Source organism: Falco punctatus (assembly GCF_963210335.1).
Source record: "Falco punctatus genome assembly, chromosome: 10".
NCBI classification, from domain to species: Eukaryota; Metazoa; Chordata; class Aves; order Falconiformes; family Falconidae; genus Falco; species Falco punctatus.
The window spans coordinates 42,614,587-42,633,779 of record NC_137590.1 but is presented as its reverse complement, the minus strand read 5'-3'; the positions used below and the strand labels follow the sequence as shown (position 1 = coordinate 42,633,779).

At 45.0% G+C, this 19,193-nt stretch overlaps 1 protein-coding gene across 1 annotated transcript; it reads left to right on the top strand.

The window, feature by feature from the left end:
- Positions 1 to 10,537: 10,537 nt before the first annotated feature.
- LOC308070790 (epoxide hydrolase 1-like) lies at positions 10,538 to 15,280 on the top strand. Its single transcript, XM_080405320.1, is given in 5 exon segments — positions 10,538 to 11,751; positions 12,516 to 12,696; positions 13,479 to 13,528; positions 13,532 to 13,709; positions 14,095 to 15,280. Coding segments are annotated over 5 exon segments (693 nt in total). The 5' UTR covers positions 10,538 to 11,601; the 3' UTR covers positions 14,229 to 15,280.
- Positions 15,281 to 19,193: the final 3,913 nt, after the last annotated feature.

The window sequence follows — 19,193 nt, the reverse complement described above, 5'->3', positions numbered from 1 at the left end:
GCTCCTGGTTCACCTGGACACCTCATCAGCCACTGCCATGAGGCTCTGCCAGTGTTGTGCTATGGTACACAAACCCATGCAGTGAAGAAGCCAAACCTGGACTGCAGGGCAGACAGGACTTCTCTGTCTCCTCTCTAGACCTCTCTGCACACGTAGGTGGCATTTCACATCGGTACTATAAATTCAGCACTCCCTTCCACTCCGTGTTCTAAGCACCAGCTCAGCGTTTGCACAGGGCAGGATGCCTCCACTACCCTCTCCACCAGAAAAATAATTGTCCAGAATCAGAGCGTATGGTGATGTGTCCCACTGGCTGCCTCCAACCACTGTCATGCCTGATCAAGGGCCCCAACACCTGCCTCCTTGGAAAGGCATGAGAAGGTGAAGTATCCCTGTCCTGAAATCAGTATTGCTCTAGAGCACCCCCACAAATACGTCGCAGGCTGGCAAAGAAGAAAGATCCTTCTTGGGGCCATATGTATTTTGAAAGTTGTGGATGGGGGAGAACAGCTTGGATTTCTTGGGACTTTCTTGAAGGAATGACTTCTCTTTTGTAAATCATTTCTTACTTCGTGGTATCCCTATCTTCCTGCCCACCCAACAGTGGTCTGCTTTACTCACTAGTCATCTCCTGACTGTCACGTAGACTGTGAGCTGATCTCCATGAGCAAGGGTCTGTGCTCCTGGCCCGCACTGTCCTCACCCTGATCTTTCATTAGAGAGTCAGAATATGAATACTTCCAATTCACAACCCAGTATCTCACAGGTAGGAAAAATGTAAGAGGAAGAGCAGGCACATTTTCCTTGCCTCATTTCCACCAGTTACTGGTAGTTCTATCTCCCTTTATTACGCTAAATAATTTCTCTTCACTCCTCAAACATTTGAAGGCCAGGATCCTGCTCCTAGTCAGTCATCCCTTAGGCAAACTAGATTTTGCTTTTGTAACGTTTTTTCTGCATAGTAGCTCCAGCCTCCTAATCATCTTTGTTGCTGTTCTTTGAGCTGTTTCCCAGTCATCACAATTTTTCTGGTAATGGGGTCACTCAAAGTGAGTGCAATATTCCAGGCACAGGAACCCTGTGTGTCCCGTTGCGTCTGTGATGTTGCCCTCAGGTGGTTACTCCAGAGAGAAGATGCAGCTTTAAAGAAACCATCCAGTGTCTTCAGGACAGAGATTTGCAACCGCATGAGAGCTGTGGAATGGATAACTCTGCACTCTTTTAAGTGATGCCTTTGTGCCAGAAACCAGGATTACACTGGCTTTTTCTGGCTCTCCATCCTGAGCTCTAACTCTCAGTGTTTAAAGTGTATTTCACCATGTGGATGCTGCTGTGCTTAAAGAGCAGCAGGAATAATCTCAGCTTCAGTGAGCCACACAAACCTGAATGGAAATCCTAAAACAAGAGGCACAAGAACTGACGGATTTTCACCATCACCAACTTTATTAATACTAATTTTATGATTACAGCTACTTGCCTTGGTGACATTTTTCAGCAATTCTTTTTATCTCAGAATTCTATGCATCATAAAATTACATTTCCTTTCTTTATTACATCAGGTGTTGTGTAACTCCCAGATTATAATCCATGTCAAGTCATGAAGGGTGTTCAGCAGGTGACAAGAGACTTTATTAAAGGTCAAATTAGTTATTCATTATGTTAGTCTCTCCCCTGACTCAACTCTTCATAAAGCTAAACTGTCCTGCTCACTCATTCCTTTCTCCTGTTACAGCCTCCACTGTCCCAGTGATTATGGTGCCAGGTTTTTTTCTGCCTTTTCTATTCCTCTCTGCCCTTTTGTTATGGAAGTGACCCTACTTAACACTGATTTCAAAGTGGGGATGCATAGCTGATTTATTTTGGAATTGTTACGGTGATATATACATTCCTGACCTATTTAATACACGACATCTTATTTTGGCTTTGCTTTGCTCTGCACTGAGTTTTCTCTCTCAGCACTGTGCTGTCCACAGAGGTGCCTGGAGTTTTTCCCTGAAATCAGCTCTAACTCAGAATATTTCATTTAAATATTAGGTCAGTGAAATATTTTTTCCAGCTTCCCTTAACTTATATTGGCATACAGAGAGTTCCATCTGCAATCACTTTGTGCCACTTACCCAACTTTTGGTTCATTCCTGCTCCCACTGAAGGCAAATGCCAAAACATGAATTAGATTTCAGAGCAGCAGCCTTTACTAGGGGCTTTTGAAGTTTTTCCCAGTCGTTCTCTATCTTACATAGATTTGGCTGCCTCACTAAACACTTCATCCTCTGGATGTGGTGCAAAAGCAAGCGGTGGTCTCGTCAATGGCGCTGAAGATTTCACCATTAAAACCAAATGAGCTGGACTCGATCATTCTTGGCTACCATATGTCTCAGCACTGATCATGGGGGATGTTCCTTCTGTGAGCCTTGCAACTCCTCTCACTGCAACACTGCTAAAAAATAGGTGCTTTCTCCTATGTTTTCTTTCACAACTTCATTTTTGTTCCTTGCTTCCTGCAGAACCAGTGCTGGTGCAATCACTGGGTATGTCTATAGATGTGTCCTCTCAGTAACTTTTTGATCTGTTTGCTGATTTCACCAACTTTGGCAAGCAGACATTTCAAAATTAGTTCTGAAAGGTGTTTCTACACATTTCATGAAAAGTGATTTCTTTGGAAGTGCAGGGGTGATTTTATAAACATACCTAAAGGAAACAAAATCTTAGAACAATTCAATTGTTAGAAAGTTTTTGTGTTTGTACTTGCAAAATACAAATTCTTTGTATTTGCAAATAGTAGCTGTATTTTGCAAATACATGTAGGAAACAAGGCTTCATTAGTTACACTGCTTGTGGAACTGCTTATTAATCTTAGGCAAGGATTAATCCTGCAGCTGTTGCTGCCCAGTTTTCTTAACAGCCACTTGCAAAGGGCTTTATCCTTGTACCTTTGGGAAGGGCCAGTCAGTTACGTATCTGGGATTTTGCTTAGAGAAGTCTTTCCAAGAATGCTGAAAAGCTGGAGGAGAAAAAAAAATTACACTTACAGATTTGTTGATAGAATCTTGTTTACCATATTCAGACCAATATCTTAAAATACAATACCTAATTATTTTCCCAATTGTATTTGTGGGTCCTGATATAATGCTCAAGGTCCATAGTGCTGCTTTCTTTAGGTGAGATATCTGCAGTGCTGTTATTACATTATACTCAAACGTCCCTCGTTTTCCAGACTAGATGTTTTTAATGAAAAATGAAAATCATATCCTTATGTCAGAAGTTCAGCTGATTCAGTCTTCATTCTCTTAATGCCTCTGGACCTGATGAGTCTCCTCATATTACTGTTGTTGTTGTTATACAATGTAGGCATAACAACTAATAATGGACAGTAGGAAAAACCATAGAGAAATAAATAATTTGGGAAGAAGGCCACAAATACTTCCAAACAGCTAACACAGTTCCCCAAAAGGGAGGTAATAACGCACAGGATCATTGCAGAAAACTCTCCAAAATTTCCAGTGAACTGAATACATCATGAGACCAACGTCTCAAAAACAGATCTCTTCTTGCATGTTTCTTCAGGCCTGCAAAGGGGAGCTCACACACTCCAGCAGCCCTTCAGCTGCCTGCCATACCGACTGTGGGAGCTCCGTGAGCGCCTAATGCTCAGCTGATGGCACTGCAAAACCCATGCTTAGATTTGGGCTTCTCCTTTTCCCTCCGAAGCCCTTCGTTGTAAGAGCTAGTTTCAGGAAGGTGGCTGTGCAGAGCTCCAGCAGAGCGGTGGGACAGAGACAACCCGCCCCACTCTGCAACACAGCTACCCCTCGCAGCCACTGCGCACTCATGCCCACCGAAAGCAAGAACAGGAGTTTTCCAGGGTAAGGATGGAGAAAAGCAGCTTGGGATCTGGCCTGTCGTAATAGCTGCTGTTACAGGATCCTCAGCAGCAATCATTGTTATTGAGAAGGATGGAGATCGTTCTCTAGCATTTCTTTCTGCCTCAGCCAAATACTTGCTGTTAACTGCTTTTTTAGAGATTTTTTGTTAAACTAAATACATCATTGAGTATAGACCCTCTACACATACTAATTTATATGCAGCCCTTTGTTGAAGATAAGGCCTTTGTTTCTGCCACCAATGCTTCTTCACTACATTAATGACAAATCACCCAGCATATTCTTTTCCATAAGACATTTATATCTATATTGTCCTACAAATCTTAAGACTAGTCCCTCTCTCAAGTACCTTTGGTCAGCTGCATCCTTTTTTTAAAAAAATGATTCTTGCTTTCTTTGCAAGATGATAATTTTACATGGCTTGGAGCAATGGTTGCAGGAGATATGCAATGCAAACCTAAGATTGTAAAACAACAAAAATGGGATAACTGAGCAGAGTTGAAAGTTATATCTGTACTGATTGTATGAAGTTCCCTTCTGTATAAGAAATTCCTCACGTCTGCTGGGCACCTGGGTTAGCTAAGCCAAGCCTGCAAGCCTCCACCACACTCACCTACCAAAACTCCACAGTGTGTCCAAGCCCAAAAGGGCTATCCTTCACATTACGTTCCAGGATTAACACTCCTAGCATGCAGTACAGCAGTACCCATATCCTAGAGCACAGAAAGGTCTTGTACACCCGACTTTCAGTCCATGGCCTGGCACACATGCAGGAGCTATCACATTTTGTGCATCCAGGCTCTGAGCACAAGCTTCCAGAGCCTGCTGCCTGCCTCCCATCACCAATATCCCCAAGATTATCCCTGGGGTATCAGTGACCTAAATACACTGGTTTGGATTTGAAAGTTGCTTTTGTTTTTAATGTTGCTGAGTCTCTAAAACCAGCACGCGTAACAAACTGCCTATTTCCAAGCAGCGGTTGTGTAATTTTGCTCCCCACCCCCAGAGATGTTGCCTGCCATTCATTTCATGGGCTCAGTTTCACTGGGAAGTGCCTGGAGGAACCTCTTAGCTCCCTAATTAGCAACAGAAGGGGCCAGTCCTTGCCGGAGGTAGCAGTGAAACATTTGTGAGGTCTTCCGACAATAAGGGAGACAGAGAAGGGGCCATTTCCAGCTGGGAAAACAGTAACTTCTCTTCAGCATACAGTGCAGAGCAGAGGACTAAAGAGATGTTAGGGGGAAGGTATATTCAGAAATGAGAATGGGCTTTCTGCGCAAGAAAGGAGCATTTGTGGAGGGGGAGGAAGAGGTTGGAGAGATTGTCCTGGGCTCTCCCAAGCTGTTCATTGCTCCTGCAATCCGACTTTTATGTAATATACCATGGAGCAGCACAGAGGCCTCATGGACTGGCTACCGGTGAGGGCAGGAGCAAGGTGTTGCTGCCGTCGGCTCTCAGATGTTTGAGCTGGCTCTTGTTAGTAAGATTCAGGAACTAACAGCTTGGAGGTGCTTAGGAGCTCAGTGTTTCCTCCAGGGACGGGATCACTGAGGCTGAGCACAGAGCCTGCCATTCAGTGCCAGAGTCGACTTTGGTACCCAACAAATCTCCCACCAACCAGCTGAATGTCCTGAGACCTCACTGGAAAGGTGAAAACTTTGCTTGTCCATTGCAAGTAGGGTGATGTGCTGGGGGCTTTCCCTTAACCCCAAGGACACAGCCACACGTGGTAAGATCTCCAATTTTTCCCATCTAATCCCATCTCTGGGCATGGCTTTTTTCATACAATACCAGTTGGAAAGAGTTGCATGTGCATGGACAGTCCCAGCTTGGACCTGTTGGACCACGGGGACCATTTTCCTTCAGAAGTCATGCAGGGAAATACAGCATTCAGTGTCTTTGGCCTGTAGGAGCAAAGATCCGGCATAACACATGAAATCCTTGTTAGCCTTAGGACCTTCCTTAAAAGCAAAGGAAGAACATAACGTTCAAAGACAGAGTGATGCCATGGGGCAAGCAGGGTTTCGGGAACCTGGAAGAGCACAGGAGAGATCTGAAGCTTCCAGTTGTCCTGCCCTGCAACATCACTGGCCAGCAGCTCACTGGTAGTGGCCACCGACCAGAAAAAAAGAAGAGAGCTGGTCCCTGGTATAAGTCAGGAGACCATATTCACAAAGATCCCCTGTTAATGAGCACCATTTGCTTTCTAGTAATGCTTAAGACAGTGAACCTGATCTTGTGCATGCAAAAGGAAAATTACGCAGCAATGCCTTCATGCTGTAAGATGATGGCTTGATGATCTTAAAAGGTCTTTTCCAACCTCAACAATTCCATGAATCTATGATTCTGTGAAGGGCAGTGCATTACAGTTGGGGCCATAAATCCCAGCAAGGGCCTTGCAACGGCTCTAAAGGTCAGAATAATAATTTCCAAGTTGCCACAGCATCTCAAGCTATAAAAGAGCTACGTTCAAAGGTTTTGTGCTCCATTCTTACCCCTGTTCAATAGCCCATTTCATAATGAGAAGTCACCAGCTTTCCTCCCTGTGTTTCAGGTTTCAGTATTAATGGCATTGATGAGGCTTGGATTATGATTACGTGAAACTGGCAACGAGAAACACATAAAGTCCAAAATAGAAAAAAGCCCAAATACACAAAAAAAAAGTGTTATTACTGGTGCTGCGAGCTCCTCTTTCCCACAAGAGGGCACCCAGTGTTTGCAGAACTACTGCTTGGCCTTTGGGTGCTTTCTCCAGCAGCAGGTCACACTGTACCAGCAGTAGCAAACGGGTCTGGGAGAGCTGGCAGGTTGTGTTGTGTTTGGCTCCTCCTGCTTGTATCCAGCTGTTAAACCATCTGAAAAAATACATTACGGTAACATTTCCATGTCTGTATTTTCTATCATTGCTGCAGGGGTGATCCTGCAGATCAGTGACAAGAGCAAGAGAAAAGCATAGGAAACAAGCTTTCTGTTAGTATGTGATTTGTGCAATGGGAACATATGAAATCCCTTTATAAAATGATGCCTGTCGCACAGGGACTGTGGGAAGTTTAGACATTTGGAAGTTTAGACAGAGGTGCAATAGTGAGATTCAGTGTATCAAATTTTATTCTCTCTCCTTTTGGGTTGGTTTGTGTTTTTTTTTCCCATGCCAGAGTAGCAGCTGAACCAGCAAAAGCACAGCACTGGGACAGAGGCAGAATTTTTTCTAATAGTGCTCCGAAGGGGCTTTTTAAAAATGGGTTTGCTAAGACATCTGTCATTAAGAATAAGGGATCCTGCCCCAATGCAGGGAGATGCTCTGAGACATTTTTGCAGGTCCTTTCCTGTGGGATTCCCCTTTCCATTTATGAGACATGCATCAAAATCTCGTGGGAGGCAGCCTTGCTGTCTCCAGCAAGCAGTTTCTGCCTGAATTTGTGCATTTTGGCCTCGAGAGGTTGTAAGAGAGGAGGGGAAAAACCCCTTGCTTTCCACTGCTGCTGCATCCCAGGACGGAATTTCCTCTGGGAACCCTTTGATCTCTGCTCACCAGCACTCACACAAAACTCCTGCACATCCCCTGCATTTCAGTAGACGGGATCCTGGCATCCCAGCTGTTCCAGATTTATCGGGGGTGAAGGTGGCGGTGAGGTGTTGCCTTTTAGCCTCAGGGTATTAGTGGCCTTGGTGTGTCACCTTGTATCTTAAGTAAAAGCCATTCTGACTTTCCCAAGCTTTTTATACAGAAAGCAGCAACTTCTGTCTTTTCTTTGTAGCTGTAACTAGCTCTGCTGGCTCTTCTCCCACATTCCTGGTATAGATAAATTCACTCACAGCTGTTTAAGCCAGTCCTTCCTCCACCAGCCTTTATGCTTTTTCCCAGTGCTAAGTAAGAAACAGAATTTCCTCGAGGTCTCTTTTGTCTACTGACGACATCACAGCCTGCAGTACCTCAACCTGGCTCTTTACAGGGTCCTCAGCTACCTTCCACATGGGTTGTAGTTCTTTCCCCTTGTTGCTAATAATTCTCTTGTCTGCTGACTATAGTCCCTCTGCAATCAGGGATATCATCTTCCAAGAGGCCTCAAAAGAGCTGGTTTTGTTTGGGAAATAGAACCTTAAAGCTAAGTAATCCCAGACGGATGTAACCAGAAATAGCTGTGGTGTAGCAATAAACTGAACTTTGACCAAATGAAGGATTTACAAGCTTTTCTTCCTGATGACTCTTTTTTGATGGCACAGTGGCTGCATATGAAGTCACGGTATGAGACCTAACCATCACAGAGCTCACTGGTGATGGTACTTCGCTTAGAGCGTTGCATGGAGATAGGAATCATTTTCTCTCACAGTAAGATGTAGTTATTCCTGGACTGAAGCACAGCAAGGACACAATTTAGGAAAGAGAAGCCTTTACCTAGTAAGATTTTACTAACCATGAAGGAAATGAAGTCTAAAAATGAGCTAAAACAAAGCATTGATTTCTGTGGAAAATGAAAAGCAACTTTTCCTTTTTTGTTTGGGCTGCTGCCGATCACAGGTGCACATGGAATAGAGCCACACAATGCACAGGTCAGAAGGGACACATGGAGGTCAGCTCATCGCAGCTTCTGCTCAGAGCAGGTTCAGGTAGATCAGGTTGCTCAGTGCCTTGTTCCTGTCAAATTTTGATTGCCTCTAAGGATGGAGATCCCACATCCTCTCTGGGCCCCTGTCCCAGTGTCTGAATACCTCCATGGTGAACTAATTTTTCCTCACATCTAACCAGAATTTCCCTTCTTGCAATTTGCGTCCATTGCCTTTTGTTCTTGGTCCATTTTTCCTACACTCTCCACTAGGTAGATGCAGACAGCAGTAAGACCCCACCCTTTGCCTTCTCTCCTCCAGGCTGAACAAGCCCAGGTCTCTCTGTCTCTCCTGGTACACCACATGGCTCCAGCCCCCCAGCAGCCTGGTGGCCCTGACCACCGAGGGTGGGCAGCCTCACTCCAGCCCTTCCTCTGCCAGCAAGGCCAGCACTGGACATGGCACTCCAGATGTGGCCCCACAAGTGCTGAAGAGAGCGAAGGATCACCTCGCTCAGCCTGCTGGCTAACACGCTTGCTATCTAGCCCTGTACGCACCGGCCTTTGCTGCACCTTGTTGACTCAGGCTCAGCTGAGGACCTCAGGCCAGGCTCTGCAGAGCTGCTTTCTATGCATCTGGCGTCCAGCCTGTGCTGATGCACGGAGCTGTTCCCTCCCCGTGCAGGACCTGGCATTTGTCTCTTGCTGAACTTGATTTGCAAGCGCACGTTTAGGCAATAGGTGGCACTGATGGTTGATGTAGCTTGCATTGTCACCAGGAGAGTGTCGCTGCGGAAGAGAAAGCCAGCAGAGGAGACACCTGGGTTGTTTCGCTGGGAGCTGTGGCTAGGCGAGGAGGAGCGGACATGTGGCAGGAGATGCTTCCAAACGCCTGGTGAGATCTCTTTGGCACAGGGAGGAGGGACTCTAAACAGGGGTCCCCAGGGTTGGGGCAGGAGAAAGGCCCGGTGGGGTCCACCAGGCCATCGGTGGGTGGGAGCATGCAGCTGAGCTTTCCTGAGCATGGGTAGGGAGGAGGTTTTATAAGACTGAGCCTTGTTCTGTGCCACTCAGAGAGCTGTTTCTGGGACATGCTTGCTTTGTTAGCAGTGCCGAGTTTGTGCTGTTGCCGTGCTAACTGGTTTCGTGCCTCTGACTCACTAAACTCCAGGATATAAGTGCAGGGGGTTGTTATTACTTGTTGCATAAGCTACTCAGCCTCCAGGGAGGTGGAGGCTGACACTGTTTACTCTTAGGAGCTCTTGGTCTTCTTTGTCTGGGAGTGGTTTCAGGAGATACTTCCTTAAAAATCACATAGACTGTCTCAGAGATCAATTACCCAATTGCCTTCACTACTGCTGGGGTGTCCAGTACAGGCACTGTGTTCTGCATCACAGGTAGCAGTGGGAAAGGGTACCAGGCAACAGGAAACACCCAGTGGACTTGGTTTTTCATGGAGTTTCCTGTCCTTTTTAATTTTTTTTTGTCTCAAGGCATCGTAATTATGACACCAAACAGCTTCCTCATCTAGCTGCAGAGTAACAAGACTTTCTCTGTTGCTTCTAACTTTTTGGTAGATTTTAGATTCTGCTTTTCTTGCAAGAGAATCTACCAGGCTAAAAGAGAACCAACGAGGATGTTTCCTTTTTCTTGCGGGCAGATGAGACCTAAAAGCTTGGTATCCAGTCAGGAGTAGTTGGAAATAGCAAAGGTACAGCAGCTCACTGAACCTGAACAGGGAAGGGTCCCACAAGCTGCTCCTCATGCCAGCCCTGGGCAGGATGAGTACCACGTGGCTGGCAGCAGAGTAACCCTTGAGCTTGGAAGTCCCCTGCCAAGGCTGGGCACCTATCGCTACACAGCTGCCAAAATAAACTATTTACTTGGCTGAAGTAACACAGCCCTCTGTAGGATGAAACACCGCAAGGACACCTACCCAGTTGTTCAGTGCCTTTTATCTAAATTGTGCTGAAGGCGGGAATATTATGGTGACAAACTATCTAGCTAAAACACAGCCCAGAAACACTGTCTCTGTTGCCAGCCAGCTGAACAGCTTGTGATCCCATGGCTGCACGGTAAATGGTGCTGGCAGGGGATGTTCCTTACACCATCCCCAAGGGATGGTACCATTCAGACAACACTATCAGACCAAGAATCTTTCCCACCCCACCCCCACCCCCATTTTCTAGGGATGGCACCTTGTCCCGGATCAGGTAAGTGAAATAGCTGCTCTGTGCTGAGGAGTTCACTTTTTATTAGCACCTGGGCTGGGGCACAGCATAGTCCCTTCCATACCCTGTATGACAAAAAATCTTCATTCACAGTCTTCTTTGAGCCCCCTGCAATAGCCCCAGACAGCTCTGCTAATCCCCAAGGGAAGCTGGAGAGCTTGAGGCACAGGTCAGGGGGATGGGAAGGGACACTACATTTAGGACTGATTGCTGAAGGGTTTGAACGGTTTTAAAACATTGCTGTCTGTCTGTTAAATCCAGCTCTGGCGCCTTAGCTCCCACACCTCAAGAAAGTCTGAAACTTTGCTGTCTAGGTAAGAAAAAGAGGCACCAGACAGACAAGTTGAGACCTTTACCTATGGACAGCTATGGTGGAGGGCTAGCGTTGCCCTAAAAGATGACTGAATCTGTAGGGGAGCTATGTATGTAGCACAGTCAAGGGGCATGTCTAGCACATCCAGCTGTCTCCAGCAGCTGAAAACTCTTGTCTCTGCTCCTCAGCCCACTCTGTGCAGTTTTTATTCCTGAAGCTGTCCAGGTGCTACTATCCCATTCACTTCAGTACCTGCCTTAAAACAGATAGATCCAGATCCTACTGATCCTTGTCTCCCAGGGCACACCTGGTACATAAGGAGAGGGACAGAGAAGCCTTGTGATTAACAAGTCCTGATCAGCAAAGGCTTAAGGTCCCTAAGAAACACTGGTAGATGTAACCCTGCCACAAATCCTGCCTGCGATCTTCAAAAATAACAGAAACACCCAGCCCCTGCTGACTGCATGGGGTTTGTTACTCATGTCCAACCAATGTGACTACAAGCCTCAGCATAGTCCCTTTACCCTTGACACTTCTGTTGGGCGCAAACAATTTTATGCCTCCCCAGGTCATTCGAATGTTCTCAGAGGAATGCAGTCCTGGTCCCTGTGGCCGCTCTGGGCGTTGGAGGGATGCTGGTTTACTGGCTGAGGTCTAGACACAAGATCAAGACTATTGAAATGGGCAATGGATGGTGGGGCTCAGATGAAAGACCTCTAAAAGGGAAAGAAGATGAAAGTATCTGTCCCTTCAAGACTGAAACATCTGACAAAGAAATTGAGGTGCCCGTGCCTGGGAGGTAAGGAGGGGCAGAAAGCTGCGAGGTGGAGCCAGTTCATCACCCACCTTACTGCTTTGAGGTGATGCCTTGGGGGCAATAGCCAGCGCAGGTCCGTTAGATGATGCTCTGGCTCACTGCCCTTTATGAATGGGATTTGAGCTCAGATTCACTGCAATGTCTTTACGCTTTCTGAGACCACAGACTCTCAATGCAACCTGGGGCTGCTCCTGCAGAAAGGCCATGCTTTGAGCAGCAGAATTTGACAGCAGGTCTGCAGTGGTGGAATGGGGTGGGAGGGCACCGGGATAGCAAAGGCACCAGTAGGGCAGGACTGAGGGGCTTCCGCAGAGGACAGGGTTGGAAGGGTGAAGAAGGATGGGGTCCTTCCTTCTGTCCCTACAAGCCTGTCACTAATTATCTGGCCAACTAGCAGTCGGTAGCACAGGCTGAGCTGCTTATTCTTCTCTCAGCTGGCAGTGCTGGCAAGTTCCTAGTGCCCAAAACCCTAAAGCGAGTTAGCAGTAAGGCAAGCGTAGAACCCACTACTCCTGGGTGCCCTAGGGGAACTGCTAACCTGTAGAGAAATATATTCTCCATATAAATGATTCAGGAAGTTATACAGAGTATGGCACTGCTTCAGGAGGGCTTGTGGTGTCCCAGAGAGAGACACAGAAGCCGGTGGAGCCAGGAGAGCCTGTTCATGCCTGCCTTAGCATAGGGCACATGCAGGCATCTGGCCAGCCTTGCAAGAGCTCCTGTCCGCAGGACCTGCATCGCCGCCTGGAGCAGGCCCGCTACACACCGCAGCTGGAAGGGGCTGCCTTCCGCTACGGCTTCACCTCCAGCTACCTGCAGAAGGTGGTGGCCTACTGGAGGAACCCGTTTGACCGGCGCAAGCAAGTGGAAATCCTGAACAAATATCCCCATTTCCGAACCACCATTGAAGGTGAGGGGGTCTCTGTGGCTTGAGCAGGTCTCACTCTGAAATGCACAGAGAGAATGGGGGGCTTTAAGAGGTTACTCTATTAAGACAACAGTGTGCATAACAGCTTAATGAAGGATCAGTAGTGGAGGCTATGTTATTAGTAACCCTCTATAGATTAAGATCATTGCACAGTGGTGATAAGATTAGATCTGCTTGAAGATGGGCTTCATCTGGCTCTGAACCTGCACTAAATAACAACGAGGTTTTCTTCTGCTATTGCCTTGAAGCCACCTTTGAAAACTGTAAAATTTACCCAGGCCCTGAGGTTGGAATATCCACCACCACCACCCAGTTTAGCCAGGTGAGGTTAGCCAGACTTTAGATAAGTGATCTGCAGGTTAAACTTATATCCTGCGCTTACTTTTTCCATGTTTCTCTTTTTATCACCCACACATTTTGTAATTTAGTCATGTTTTTGCACGTGTCTTAGCTGCATTATGCTATTCATTGAAGTGCAGCTGTACTTATATACTGTAAGACCAATTTCTCAGGAGGTGGATGCTCAGTCTCCTGTGACCCCAGTAACTGGGACTGGGATCAATACCTCTGTCTGTAAGTAAAAGATGAGACACAGGTAAAATACCAGGCATGTCCTTTCAGCTAGGCATCTTCTTGCCATGGGTTGATTGTGTACCTTCTGCTGTGAATGCTAATCACAGTTTTGCCACCCTCCTTCTTCAGAGTTTGGAACAGAAACTGTGATGGAACTAAGGCTTTAATTTATCTGTCTGGATGTGTGGCAGGGATTGATATCCATTTTATCCACGTGAAGCCCTCCTATGTCCCTCACAGTTGAGCTGCTCAACCTCTGCTGATGGTCCACGGCTGGCCTGGCTCCTTCTACGAGTTCTACAAGACCATCGCTCTACTCACAGAGCCAGCTGAGCATGGCCTGAATGAGGGTGACATGGTGTTTGAGGTCATCTGCCCATCCATCCCAGGATATGGCTTCTCTGAGGCACCACACCAGAAAGGTGAGCGATGAAAAGGCGCTGTTGGAATTGCCAGGTTCTTGGAGCCTCAGTCATCCCTGGCCCTCACCAGGGAATGCAGTTTGTGAATGCAGATGCTTGGCTCTGCACTAACACCCATGTGGCTGAGGCTCTGGGGCTGGCTGTGGAGATCTGGAAGGTAATGGTAGCTGGAAACCAGGTCTGCTTTCCACTTTATCCACTTTATCCACTTTCCACTGAATTTCCATCTTGTGTTCACTGTATTGCCAAGGAGCAAGGCAGAGCAGCATAGCACACTGTGCCTTTACACAGCAGCATACTCATGTGCCTCTGTCAGACCATGATCTTTGGCCAGGGGATGATACACCAAGACAAACAGGTTTCCTCTGTTTCTCTTTACCTGCAGGCTTTGACAGCAAAGCAACTGCTCGGAAATTTCATAAGCTGATGAATAGATTGGGCTCCAAAGAATACTACCTACAGGGAGAAGACTGGGGATCTCTTATTACCACAAACATGGCCCAGATGCTGCCACAGTGAGTAGCAAAGGGAATCAGTGCAGAGAAGGTTTCTCCAGTTCTTACCCTACCTTCTGGCTCCACGGTCCGGGTCCTGCCTTCTGTTTGCCCTGCCTCTCATCGCCTTCTGCTTTGTTTTCTCCAGGGGTATCCCCACCCCTGTGCATTCAGTCATATTCACGTGCTTTGCATTGACAGTGGTATTTGCATTCTCACGCTTTCTAAATTTCATAGAATCATAGAAGCATTTAGGTTGGAAAAGACCTTGAAGATCATTGAGTCCAACCATAAACCTAACACTGCCAAGTCCACTGCTAAACCAGGTCCCTAAGTGCCACATCTACACACCTTTTAAATACCTCTACCACTTCCCTGGGCAGCCTGTTCCAATGCTTGGCAACCCTTTTAGTGAAGAAATTTTTCCTAATATCCCATCTGAACCTCCCCTGGCACGACTTGAGGCCATTTCCTCTCATCCTCTCACTTGTTACCTGGGAAAAAGTGACCAACACCCACCTTGTTACAACCTCCTTTCCTGTAGTTTTAGAGAGCAAGAAGGTCTCCCCCAAGCCCCCTTTCCTCCAGACTAAACAAGCCCAGTTGCCTCAGCTGTTTCTCATAGGACTTGTTCTCTAGACCCTTCACCAGCTCCGTTGCTCTTCTTTGGACACATCTTTCTTGTAGTGAGAGGCCCAAAACCGAACACAGTATTCGAGGTGCAGCCACACCAGTGCTGGGTACAGCATCACTGCCCTTGTCCTGCTGGCCACGCAATTTCTGACACAAGCCAGGATGCTGTTGGCCTCCCTTATCTAGGGAAGAGTTGTACAGAGAAAAATGGAGTGCTGTTTGGCTTCTCTTTCACTAGGCATGGAAGTAAGCTCTGCTGCATTTTGATTTGAGACCTCAAGGATCATCATTCTAAATCAGGAAGGAGATAAATTTAAAATTGGCAGGGAGAAAAGGAAGGAGCTCAGCCTTTCAGCAGCTGATCAGTACCACGAAGTATAGGACTTTCCTGGATGGAGATGGCACCAGCTGTACCATTTTTAACTCTCCCAAATTTTTTTTGGAAATCACGATAAATGTGAAGGGCTTATGTATTTGGCTTAGTGAAATGCTTCTATTACAGCTCCCGTCAGACTTATTTTCTAGAAAATTTGGAAACAGAAAATGGCTTGATTTAACCTTCTATTCATTAACTTGATTTCAGATCTGTGAATCTTATCTTCGCTGGCAGAGAAGGTTTGAGAAGGATGATTTCCGTGATGCTTGGGGCTTATATACCATGGCTCATAGGCTTTACTAGGGAAGATGTTCGACGTATGTATCCTTTCATCCAGAAGAATATACATGAACTATTGCGAGAGTCTGGATACTTACACATCCAAGCCACCAAACCAGACACTGCAGGTAATGAACCTTCTCTATATCTCTATGAACTTTGTATACTGACTGCTTAAGGCGTATAAACACATAGTTGAACAAAAGCCAACCATGTTTGAGAAGCAATGAATTCTGGTGACTGAATGCAAGACATGGGGACAAGAGCTGTGTAAAAGGAAGTGAAAAGGAACCGCTTAAAGAAAGACGGAGACTACAAATATCACTTTTCAAGGTCTGTTAAATGGCATACCACTTCTCTATGGCAAAGAAACCCTTTGCAAAAAGCCTCTTAAAGTAAAGCACAGGACCCTGACATTGAAGCTTCTAGAAATAAATGTGGATGAAAACAAGAAAAATACCATAAGCAAGTGCAATGTGAAACTTGCAGAAAGGTAGACACAGCCATAATGCCTGAAGCCAGAAGCATGATGTAGTGGGACCAGTAGATAAGGAGTCTGAAGAAAGGTATGGCCATCTCAGAAAAGTTACATGATTTATTTGTATAATATTATCAAAGATTATGGGGTATTCCTTTATTGAAATAAACCCTCATCAGGAAAGACAGCAGAGTTGTCTCAGACTGGCGTCAGGTACGGAGACCATAGAAGGAATAGCACCCCATCCTGGCATTTAACTGGAAAAGAGGAAACTCAAAGTGAAACGTCAGCTAATGCCTAGTCTGTTGCTTGAACTGATTGCAATATCAGAGAAATAAAAGGAGACAAACCAGATACCAGGTTGGGGTTTTTGGGGTTTTCTTTTCAAAAGCCAAACAATGAAGACAGCCCCCAGAAAAACAAAGACCAGTATGTCTAGTGTCTGATCAGAAAACTATCAGAAATGTTTTTAAAAGGAGAATTCATTTACAGGTGATAATATCACAGGGAAATCACGCTTCAAATATCAGAGCTCTGGCAGGATCAAGAAGCTGTGGATCTAGTAATGGAACATATTTAATTTCCAAAAAAATTTTTGTTGAGGTTCCTTCCCCCAGTGTTCTTAAAGACATTAAACTGCCTTAAGAAAAAGATAAAGTTCATGGGTTAATAACTAGTTAACATGAGAATTCATGAATATAAATAAGTAAGCAAGTTCCAGGGGAGAGAGAGTATCACAAAAATCTGTGCTGGCACCCGTACCTTTCAATATGATCTTAATTTCTCTACAGATAAAAGTTAATGGTTAAGTGAAAATCTGACACCTATCCAGGGTTTGGTTTAATCTAAAGATAAATGGTTTGGTAACTCTCTGCAGTTAAGTGACTGGTTGATTAAACTGGCCAATAAAAACTGATGTCAACAAAGACCAAAGCAATTTAAGCAGAGGAAGAAAATCACAATGGGCTCTAGTTTGGTTGCTGCTATGTGAGAGAATCCAAGAGTCAAGGACAGTGCTTTGAAACGTCAGCCAGCTCAGACTTTAAGAGAATCTTACAAACTCTTAAAGAAAGCAAAAAGAGAGTAAGACAAAACACTAAATCCATGATATTTAGAATCTGTTCCACCCCTGTTTCATTAATATATTTTATAATCAAAAGAATACAAGAAGGGGAGAAAAAGAACCCTAAAGTGACCAAGCAGCTTCCCTACAAGCACTGTACGTAGTCTAGGACTCTTTAACCTGGAAAAAAAGAAGAGCAGGGATTTTGTAGCACACTGTGAAAGGCAGAAAATAAATAGGGGGAAAAAATACATATTCCCTGCTTAGTCTCAAAAAATATCTATATTATCAGTTTAGTTCTCATTAGGCAGGTTTAAAGCAAAGCTACAGTATTTTCACTCACCAGAAGCTGTGGTACCTAAGATGTGTACAGGTTGAATCATTAGTAAGCTGCAAACAAGACTGGTATTTCTGAGCATCCAGTCCATGAAAGTTGAATACAGTGATTCGGAGACAGCTTTCAGCTCAGAAAATGCTCACCTCCAGATGGGTCATATGTTAGCTGGCACATTTTAGCCTGCCCTACCTTTGCTGGTCAAAGCATTTACATGACTTTGATGTGTAGCAAATCACTTTAGGCCTGACAGCACAGGGAAACTGTTGTGCCAATGCACAAACTTACTTTGCATTAACTATGTCCACTATTAAATTGAAATCACATTGTGCATCATCTTCTACGCAGTCATTCAGTGCTAAAGTCACACTAAAATACACTTGAGAGTAGGCAATTCTAAGGATACTGTAAAACTACAGCCTAGAGTGTGGTACAGGAATTTTCCCAAGGCAAGCTCTACCACTGCTGAAGTAATCCCCACCCGTTTTACAGGTTAAAACACAGATATAATATGCTGTGTTTATAATGTTTGTTAGCATTCCCCAAAGGCAGGAGCAGATAGCAGATACACAACACTCCACTGTTGTTTAAATTACATAGAAAGTGAACAGCACTCAGGGTCCCAGTTAGCCATCCTAAGCAGGACAGTGCTCCCAAACAGTTTATCTGAAATTTCTTTTCAGAGTGTAATCCCTTTACATCTGAATTTGCTCTTTCTGCCACACATTACCAAGAAGCCCAGAGGATTTTCTTAACTCCTATTTTCTTTTGTATAGGAATTGCTCAACTTTATAGTGCTGTCAGTTATAGCCAAAATTCCATTGGGGTGAACTTTTCAAGAATAAAGTACTACCAGGGCTAGTAAAACGCACTCTTTACTGAATTCTCATAGAAAACTCTGAAGAATTGATGTAAGTCCAGTTTAACTCCCACTGAAGTATTTGCAATGCCAGGCAACTGCAATGGTTCTCTTCTTCTCTTGAATTAGGTTGTGGACTGAATGACTCCCCTGGGGGGCTTGCTGCATATATATTGGAAAAATTCTCTACCTGGAGAGATAAATCATTTCTGCATAAAGATGATGGAGGCTTGGAAAGGTAAGAAAACAGGTGCTCTTCCATGAGAGGACTCATTAAAAGAATGAGCAATGGTAACTAATGAGGAGATAGGTAAAAGACTGGCCAAAGCTGAATTTTGAGCATGAAAGGTTACACATGACAAGTAGTAGTGTAAACTCACAGCAGACTGCCTGCAAACTACTGCTTCAGCACCGGGCAGTTTTGCTCTGGGCACATGGGTGCCAATTAATTTGCTGCTTGAAAACAAGTGGAGAACAAGAACAACTGTTCTTCAGGGCATGAGCCCAATATAGCGTATTGAGAAACAGCTTCCAATGAAACGTCTTCATCTTTTTCTATCAATAGCAAATACACTCTTGATGAGCTTTTGGCCAATGTGATGATTTATTGCGTGACATCCTCCATTGTGTCCTCAATGCGATTCTACAAGGAGAACATCTCCAAGGACCCTGGTCTAACAGGTGATGCCAGGTAATGAAGTGGTAGGTGTAAGAAAGATTTGCAAATGAGATTGAACCACGTTTGCCTGTATAAACATTTAGATTACTTTAAAACAGCAAACTTAAGTTGTTAAAAAAAATAATCTAAGTTCTTATTTTCTTTTGATAAAAATAGTTGAGTCATTTTTCTTTTGAACCTGTAATTCACACAAAGTAGCTTGTAGCCAAGACAATGCAGCGGACATATCAAACTATATTCAGTCTTGTGTTCAAACTACAGGTCTATATACTTAGTCACCAAACAAATG